The 9,500-nt window shown below is 34.3% G+C and overlaps 2 protein-coding genes across 2 annotated transcripts in view; one reads left to right on the top strand and one right to left on the bottom strand.

The window, feature by feature from the left end:
- LOAG_17105 (CBR-FRM-7 protein) overlaps positions 1-4,996 on the bottom strand; it is a gene marked incomplete at its 5' end in the record, with an annotated part of 9,775 nt that extends 4,779 nt beyond the window's left edge. Inside the window, 9 exons of the mRNA XM_020449765.1 lie at positions 523-718; positions 908-1,051; positions 1,392-1,639; positions 1,740-1,829; positions 2,033-2,182; positions 2,383-2,529; positions 3,025-3,104; positions 3,808-3,954; positions 4,745-4,996. Of these exons, the coding sequence (XP_020306657.1) occupies positions 523-718; positions 908-1,051; positions 1,392-1,639; positions 1,740-1,829; positions 2,033-2,182; positions 2,383-2,529; positions 3,025-3,104; positions 3,808-3,954; positions 4,745-4,996 (1,454 nt within the window). The remainder of the gene's footprint in view (positions 1-522; positions 719-907; positions 1,052-1,391; positions 1,640-1,739; positions 1,830-2,032; positions 2,183-2,382; positions 2,530-3,024; positions 3,105-3,807; positions 3,955-4,744) is intronic.
- A 445-nt stretch (positions 4,997-5,441) lies between these two features.
- Positions 5,442-6,682, top strand: LOAG_09903 (hypothetical protein; the record flags this gene model as incomplete). The annotated part of the gene is made up of 3 exons (XM_003145430.1): positions 5,442-5,550; positions 6,232-6,516; positions 6,609-6,682. The coding sequence occupies 3 exons, from the start codon at positions 5,442-5,444 to the stop codon at positions 6,680-6,682; spliced, it is 468 nt and encodes a 155-aa protein (XP_003145478.1).
- Positions 6,683-9,500: the final 2,818 nt, after the last annotated feature.

The following is a 9,500-nucleotide window of genomic DNA, read 5'->3' as shown; positions in this document are numbered from 1 at the left end:
CAAAGAGAAAACCTTTATACGGCAAGGATCCAAGTACTGGCAGATAAGATTGATAGAATTCAATTATGTATTAAATCACTTAAAGAGGCCTACGAGATGTGGCTCTCATATATTCAAACAATTACCACAAAAAAGAGGGAAGAAGAGAAAGTTTTCGAATCAATCCTAGAAGGGGAACAAGGACTGTTTCGAGTAATACATGAGGGGCAAGAAGCAATAATAACCCTCACAGGGCACAAGAATGAAACCGAGCAAAAATTAGAAGGAATTTTAAAGGTAGTAAGAAAGGAACAAGAAATTATAATTCCTTCTCCCAACCACACAGTCCAGCTCCCCCAACTATCACTACAACAGAATGCTTTGTTTCACTGCAAAGTGCTTATTTCTTGATTGTTTCACGTGTAAACGATATGTACGATTCAGGTTTGCTATGACGATGAACTAACCGGAACATCAGTTACCAAATTTAGGAAGATACTGCTACACCAACAAATGCAGAAATTACAACAAACGAAAACTTACGAGGAAGTATTGGGACGACCCATACTATCGCTACCGCTCTCTTCACTTGTTGCTTCATCCTGGGTACTGACAACTTCAGCAACTGCATTAATCAATGTCTTGTCCATTTCTCCAACCAGATCTTCCACCGTAAAAGGTTGTATTTCCTCACACGAACAATCCGATGCGATGCCGCAGGTGTCAGTCCATTCGCAATCTGCAAGTGTTCCTCTCAAATCAGTAATTTATTCCAATTAAAAGCGTGCTTCATTTTTGTTGAATTTCAATTTAATTTAAATCGATTTCAGCCATATTCTTAATCAAGCTTGTACTGCTGCGCAATTATTGCGCAATATCCCGAGAAATCACAGATATTTCTTCCAGATGAAAAAATTATTAAAATTACCTTTGTCTGCTTCGCTTCCCGGTTTGTCTGAAACAACCCCCGATGTGCTATTACTAGAAGCATGTGAATTAAATGAACGCCGAGAGTAGACTGCATCGTCTAGGCAGCGATCATCATTGCAGAACAGCGGCGAATTCATGCTTGCTAAACAAAACAACATATCACTGAGCTGCTAAACTTTATATCACTCAAATTATTTGAATATATTTTGAGGCGCAAATGATGTGCGCTGTGAGAAATATGTAAAATGCATCGCTCATAAATCATGTTTCGCTGAAGTTACTGTCCTCATTTCACAATATTTTTAACTATTTATTGAATTTCTAAACTGGTAACTTATTTTTTGTGTGTAACCAGTATTTTAAAGTTTTAAAATTTCAAAATTCAATACTTTAAGAAGGAAATGGAGTGAAATCTGCACAAAAAAAGAACAAATTTGCATGAAAAACAAATTTAACGAAATTCGAATTAAAATACAACTCACTGGAACTATTTTGACGAAATACAAACTGATTGTTGATAAATAAAGTTGCTTGATGAAAAGCTTTGCAAAATTCTAACAAATAGCGAGCTTTATCCTCAAATTGAGCATACAACGATAAGCTAACACCATCTACACCAGTTATTGTTACTTTTCGTTTGTCATAGCTCAACTTTGCTATCCGACTCCACTGTAACTCACGCAGCGGAATTCTCTCGCCATCATTACCGACATCGGATGTCTCAATCCCTCTAGAAGATATCCGAAAGCGTAAGATTCGACAGTTTGAAAATCGAAATAGAAGCAAAAAATGAGTTTTTACGATGATCTGTTCCAAAAAAAAGGTTTTACCTCGGGTTAATTCCAATTACTGCATTATCGAATGTGTCCATCTTATGCCTTCGCAGCCCATACAAATGACAGTTCAGCGGGAATGGTGGTCTGCAATTATAATTTTTTTGCCAAACTAAATTGCAAACTGATCGTGAATTTGCATATCACTCATTTCAAAATGTGGTAATAATAACTATCACATTTTGAAAATTTGAAATGCGATTTAAGCACGTGCTAATGCATTGAATCTTTTGGAATTCAACATTGATTTCCAATCATTTAAGAAAAAAAGCGAAGAAAGATAAACTCACCGAGAAGCCAGCTGGCAATATTCCATTACTGCATCATTACTTGAGCATGTTTTGAGATCTTCGCGAACTGCAGGCATGTTACGTCGTACAAAATCCAGACCGTGAACATTCACTACCCAAAGCGGGAAATATCGCTCAGCTCGGAAAGATCTGCAACAAATGTTAAAGGTACAAGCGACCTAACTGGATAGCAGTGGTCAACAGTGTCCAAATGAACATACAAAGCTGATTTAAAAGAAATTGATGATTTAGTTCATGAAAGTAACATTTTTAGTGAAATTATAACACCCAAATGCCCAGTTTCGATTGGATTTTACTAAACTACACATAAACTAGCGAAAAATAATTACAACAGATCATTGCCATTTTCATCGGCATGCAGTGCTAATGCGGCAAGTTCCCAGCAGCGCTCTTCAGCAACTGAATTTGAACCTGACCATTGATCTAAGAGATTTTCGCGTAGCTGCAGGTAATAATGCCTGAGGGTTGTAGGGCATCTGCAAATTTCTACTTGTTAGAATGATAAATGTCGAAAGGAAAATAAATAAAAGTATTTTATTGTAGATTGCAAACTTCATAGAATTTTTATTTTTTTTCCCAGTACTCCTGTTATTATGAACCAATGGAATCTATCTGAGAGCACAACAAGTGAATTCCTTTTTTTTTTGCAAAATGACTTCATAGATTTATTTTATATCCCATGAACCTTACGAGCCTATTACTTTAATTGAAATTACTTATTTATTTAAACTGCAACCACAGCATAAATAACTGTTTCAGTCTAAGTAAGCAAGTAATTTTAATTAGAGTAATTAGGTCTAATTAGAGTGATGGCTCGCAAAGTTCGTAATAGGCTCATAAAATTATACGTTACAGTCTGTAACTTGATAAAATTGCTCCTTGGCGCCCTCCTAGATCTCTTCAAAGTATGATTAAGCGCTACGGTAAATATTTGAATTATTTGCAAACAAGTGATATATGCATCAACTCACCCAATTACATACGCTTTGTCCACATATATGCGCACTCGAAGATGAAGAGCCAAAAATGGGCGGCTTTCAACAACAGTGTTCTAAAATTAATTTAATCTTCATTTCCATACCATTCTAATTATCAAAATTTTCTGGAGAGGAGTTACAATATAATTATGATTGATTATGCCTACGGTATTTATCATGTTCCTAAAAAGATTGCCTTTAACTTTAAAGTAGATAAAAGGTAACCAATGGGTGATGATGTCTAAGACCTACAATGTGGTCTAAGTTCAATATGACTATGAATGTGAAAAACGGATAACAACAAAGATGTGCTGTGCAACTCAGTTGCAAGGGTGAGGGCAATACAACTACAAATTACTTCAAATTCTGTTTTAAAATCAGGATATACGGCAACTAACTTAAATCAATTGTAAAGTTCCACCTTTTACCGAGGCTATTCTGTTGACCATTTTTATCAGAAGTAATAAAAACAGGATACATCCCGTGCATTGAAACACAATGAAATGGGATATCGGGCTTAGCAGATCGAACGCAAACCCCAAATGAAAAACTAGAAAAACACGCCTTTCCAATTATACACCAATATATTAAGGCATACAGAAAAGTGCGGTCAATAAATTCCTTATTCTACATAATGACCTTGTAAAGTTGGATTGATATGTTCATTTTCATGTCCTCAGTATTTGCATGCACTTGGAAACTTCGAATTTCAATTTTTACCAACCCATGCATGTGATATTTTCCATTGTTTCGGAGCATATTTTGCTATTTTCCGACTTGGATCCAAAAAAAATATTCATTTCTCGGTCGATCACCACCGATACCTTCAGAGGGTGTTCGAAGGGCTAAGCCGAACAATCGTTCCTCATCAAAACCAAGATATGCACAACAACATAAATAGGCATCCTCCACACGACATTTAACCTGAAAATTATTTCTTACAGATTTTTCAGATTAGCACAAAAATCGAAAATGAAAATTTACTTCAAACTCAATACCTTAGATCAAGTCACCTCTCAGCAGGTGGGCTTGTGTCAAAGATTATTTCACGAAACTGTTGATTATCAGCAATAAAAGTGCTGAATGAACAAAATGTAGAATGATAAACAATAGAAGAAGCTATTTGCCCTGACGATTTTGATGCATTTACTTTCTGATGAAACAGCTAACTCTAATTGTGCCATCAATGCGATTTAATAACAACAACAACAATAGCAAGATGCAGTGCAAACAAGCATCATTAATAAACAAAAATATGCTCAAGCTTAACCGCCCTTTGCATAGCATTGCTTTTCACAAGGGAATTCTTCCCGAAAACAAATTACAAAATTAAATCAGTTGTTTCATTTTTTGTTAGACTAAACTGTAAGCTTTGGTGGAAAAGGTGACAGATCGTCAAAAGCTAGATTTACTTGGTCTTATTTTACTCGCAACAAAGAAATATCTTATTATACATATCTTGTTATCATCACTGAAATGCTGTGGAAAGGTCCTTTCTTATGATACATCATAATGAACGACAATAACTGATTGAAGAAAGTGGCTCAAGTCAAGTTTCTTAAAACAGCCAACAAACTTCCATATAAAAAAAAGAGAAACTATACGATTCACAAAATGATGCTTTACAGATAATGTAGATTCATGTGGTTACAGTATTCTCGCTTCATTATTGCTTCAGTATCCCACAAATGTAACGTGAGAATGAAATACTAACATGTACAGCAAGTGTGATCATCTCTTTTGTGAGAGTTTGCACCTGAAGATATTTATAACCAGATGGGATCGTTGTACGCAGTGATGGGATTACTTTTACATGATCACTGTTGAAGCGATGAAAATCCTCGGAACTGTGGTTTGGCGCATCTGGTTCAGATAGGCGTTGTTCGGAATCACTTAAAGGTGGTATCCGAGAAGAACAGCAGGAACTGGAACCGTTATACGAATTCACTTCATCACTTTCCGTCATCACTTCGTTAATTTCTTTTGATAATACTAAAAATATGATAATCGGCAATTACTTGTATATTTTCATGATCTTCCGCAAAATGGAACTTTATCACGCAAAAAAAAGGGAAAAGAACGTCTATTCAACATTCAACAACAATGTGTGTAATTACAGAATAATTGCACCTTAAATATCATTAAAAATTTTGGAAAAGCTTAAGTTTGTGCCTTATGCACAAAGTCTAAACGTAAACAAATTGTATAGTTTTTGAAAATTATATACCTAATAAGTGTGACAAATACTCGTGATAATACAACACTATCTAATAAGTGTGACAAATACTCGTGATAATACAACACTATCTAATAAGTGTGACAAATACTCGTGATAATACAACACTATCTAATAAGTGTGACAAATACTCGTGATAATACAACACTTTCTAGTTTTCTTCAGAGCTAACAAAATGGAAATTTCGGCTTCATTTTCCCGCAAGAAACAGACTTCCGAGAATAATGAGATGAGAGGACGAAAAACGTACGCAATTCGAACAATCTATCGGAATTTTTCATTCAGTATGTGAATGTAAATCAGTCATTAATTGCCCACTTGTGGATCGCCAAATATCATTTGGCATAACGGAGATACATTCAGAATTCAGTTTCATTTAACAGCAAGTTCTTCGCTACAATATATTGAATTTGAATGGACTGAATTTTTTTCGAAATTATCCAGTGATGCTAAACATATACATCTCTGAATGGAACTGTGGAAATATCTCAGAGATTTCAAGAGGCAGTTTTGCAAACATAGCTGTCAGCTACCTGAACCTAAATAATATTTCATTGTATAACTCACTGCAATTCCAATCTCAGGAATCTTTGTGATTTAGAATAATTTGTGTCGATATGTCTTTTCCTAATTTACTACGATGGATCAAACCAGAATTCAAGGAGGTAGATCTACAATTAAATGTTTCAGTAACAATTAAATAAAATGATTTGAACCAGAAATATTGAACATGAAAGCATACAAAACGCATAAAGTCAACAAGCAGATGAAAATATTTTAAAAATCCATAATTGTTGTCCATAAAAAGAAATAGCTTTAATTAGTAGTGGTATGCAGTGAGAACTCAGGCGAGATCGTAAAAAGGATACAGAAAAAAGAATTCAAAAGACTGAATCCGTAAAAACCCAAAAATGGTTTCACCGATGAATATCTGCAATCTACAGGTAGCCAATAATTATTAAAAGGAATTCAATCGAACGGAAGAGGAGAAAACAAAGGGACAGGTCAGGGAGGAGATGACATTTCGGGTGTATGCCATAGCTATTCGAGGTCAAATGAATCAACCCTTCTACCTCCTCTTTGCCCCTCCTCCCACATTCCCCTGTGTACCATACCGCACGACCTTGAGCAAACACATTCTTTTTTCTGTTCGGAATTATTTCACTTCAACATTTACCCCTGTATTCTCCAGAACACAAATTCCGTTAACAGTGATGACAAAGTGAATGAAAAGAAAGTAATGCTGTCAGGTATATAACGATGCCATCAGTTGGATGAATGGATAAGTTTCATTACAAATAATTATTTTTTCGGGGTTAGTTACCTAAAAGTATTTTTTTAGAAATATTCACCCAAGAATATCGTCTATGGAAAAAGGAGCAGACTGTACTTTGTGCCACAATGACCTCGTTATAATTCCTGGTCATTAATAAATTAGCAATTCATTTGACTGATCAAATCATGTGCAAAAATTTACTGACATAAAAATGATGGAAGTATCAAATGTGAAATGCCTTCCAACTTTATTATAATAATTATTTTATATGCCGAAGTGTATATCAATGTATCAAGTTTCTTATTTGAAACACCCCATCATTTGCTAATTAATTGTTTCAAAGCTTTGTCCCGATTTAAGGATTAAAATTTAACATTTCGGAAAATTTTGTGGATTTTCAAGGCGAAATGACGATCCTAAATATGAAAAATGGCAACTTTATAATTCAAGTAAGAGGAAATTACGATTTTCATTTTTAAAACAACAGCCTGCGCATTTGAAATGTTCAATTACTATTTTAAAAGTTATTAAAATCCAAAAATCCTGTTAAAAAAATTAATCCACACTTCCGACTATCCACAATAACTTTTCATTCTCAATATTTTGTGAGTGAAAGTTGCTTACTTGTTCAGTGAAAAGAGCAAATCATTAACTTCAGCGAAAGTAGCTTGTAGTAAATATTTGATTAATAAGGGAAGATAATAAACATTAAACAATTAAAAATTTAAAAAATGGAATTGAATAACATCACTCCACTGTCAAGAAAGCGCCATCTATTGTATATCTATTGAAATTTGAAAGGAAGAAAAATAACTTTGAAGCAGTATGTTCATTCTCTGAACCTACCCAAACTCCCACAACGAATATAAATTTTTTGAATAGTTTCTTGGCTTACGAAGGTCAAGTTCGAGAGAACAGTCTTAGCATATGTTTATCTCTGCATCAAGCACGATAGATTATAGAAGTATCCCGAGGTTTGATACGGCAAAATTTTACATCATTTAGTTATATCCCCAAAGAAGCAACTGATTTCATTCATATTCATCAGATGCGTCTCCGCCGCTGTCGAAAAAATAAACTGAATTGCTAGCATCATAAAATAGCAAGAACGAAAAGAAAATATACTCCCACATTCCAAATTTAATTACTCAGCAAATAATTTTTCGACGATGGAAGAAGACACAATCGCTGCTGTTTCATCACTTCTTCCTAAAATTCTACGTTTACTTATAACCTACAACAGTAAATTACATAAGTGTAATAGCAGCAGGAAATAAAAGCATGCATAGATGCAAACATATTCACGGATGGATACGTATATAACTGAAAGGTATGTCATCTTAATGGACAGAAAGGTATACATAAACATGTCAAATTATATCATATCAATACGTAAATGACACATTTTAGTGAGTGTAGCACACGACACATTTCGATAATGATCAAGAATGAGAAAAGGAGGAGAAAAATAAGAGTGGAATGAATCGATGGGACATTCAGTGTGAAAAATTTATGTGCTGACTACGAAAATAAACAACACCTCATAAAAAAAAATTTTTTTTTGTTTCAACCAGTTATTGAAGAAGGCTCATTCCCATTAAAGTAAACAAGCGAATAAATGAAATTGAAGCTCCCTAACAGTACCTGGCATTACGATCTTAAGTATCGTTCAGTAACAGGTAACGCAATTTGAGGTATTCGTACTTTAATACACTTCTGTGTACATTTCTCTTTTAGCACGGTGAGACAGGGTGGGACACTGTTAGCAGGACAGATAGCGTTGAAAGAGAATCCAATAAAATTTTCAGGAAAATAGTAACTTTTTCATCAGAAGCAATGGATAGCGAAAATTTTTTGGAGAAAAAAAATCATTTAATTAATTTGCGATCACTTTGAGAGAAATAGAAGTAACCAGTCGGTAAGTGATTGAGTAGAAAAAGATATGTAAGCAAAGTAAACGGTTGGTAACAAATGGTATGTCTTCGTGAACTGTTAAGAAATTATTCCTTTCATCCTATCATTGTTGATATTTCTTTTGCTTAATTATGAAAATTTTAGCTTAAATTTCAACCATTCCCACAAAATCTTCACAGCATATCAGATTAATTTCTTAAAGAAGTATGGTAGTTACAGTAAACCTATCAGACATAAACAGCTGCCATATTTTTTGGGCCTTTATGTTTTCAAAAGTGCATTAAAAAAAAAAACTTTTTTAATGTCAAATAATCAGCCCGCTAATACCATTGCTATTAACTTCGAAGCAATTGTAGGAGAAAAAAAGTTTATAGAAATGATCACTTCGGGGAGATAGAAAAATCTGAGGAATTTTCAGAACAAATAAATGAGACGAAGAGCAGAGAAAAGAGAGAGAGAAAAGAAGAAATGTTGTGGTAGACTTCAGAAAACCATCTAGCATCTGTAATTTTCCGAGACAGAATAGAGCTCGGGAGCCGGTTCTCCATTGCTTAGGAATTCCAGCTATGCACAGACTGCGTATGCACACACCCCACACACACGTACACGCACATATGCACACATATAGATAGACATATATATATATATATATATATATATATATGTATATATACGGAAGGTAAGAGCAGTTATCGAAGAGTTAAACTATTTTTGGAGTTCTTCAAATATCGTTATATCAGGTTTATAAATAAATATGCATAAACAAATTCGCTAAATATGCATAAACAAATTCGCCTAAATGAGCATTTTATGAGTTTGATATAAACTGATCAGAGAAGTATTTTTGAATGCTGACATTGAAGGGAGGATGGGACAAGAGCGCTTCCAGAAAACTTAATGTCACCGATTTGTTCCTCTCTAATCAAGATCAGGAAGACTGAAAGACTGATAATCTTTCCAGTCACTTTTTCTTCGAAAAGACTCTAGTTCCATTTTCGCTTCAAATATCAACACTCAAATTTCAAACAGCGAAAATCATTTTCC

The sequence above is a fragment of the Loa loa genome (genome assembly GCF_000183805.2).
Source record: "Loa loa unplaced genomic scaffold supercont3.40, whole genome shotgun sequence".
Taxonomy (NCBI): Eukaryota; Metazoa; Nematoda; class Chromadorea; order Rhabditida; family Onchocercidae; genus Loa; species Loa loa.
This window is presented reverse-complemented; position numbering and strand designations above follow the sequence as displayed.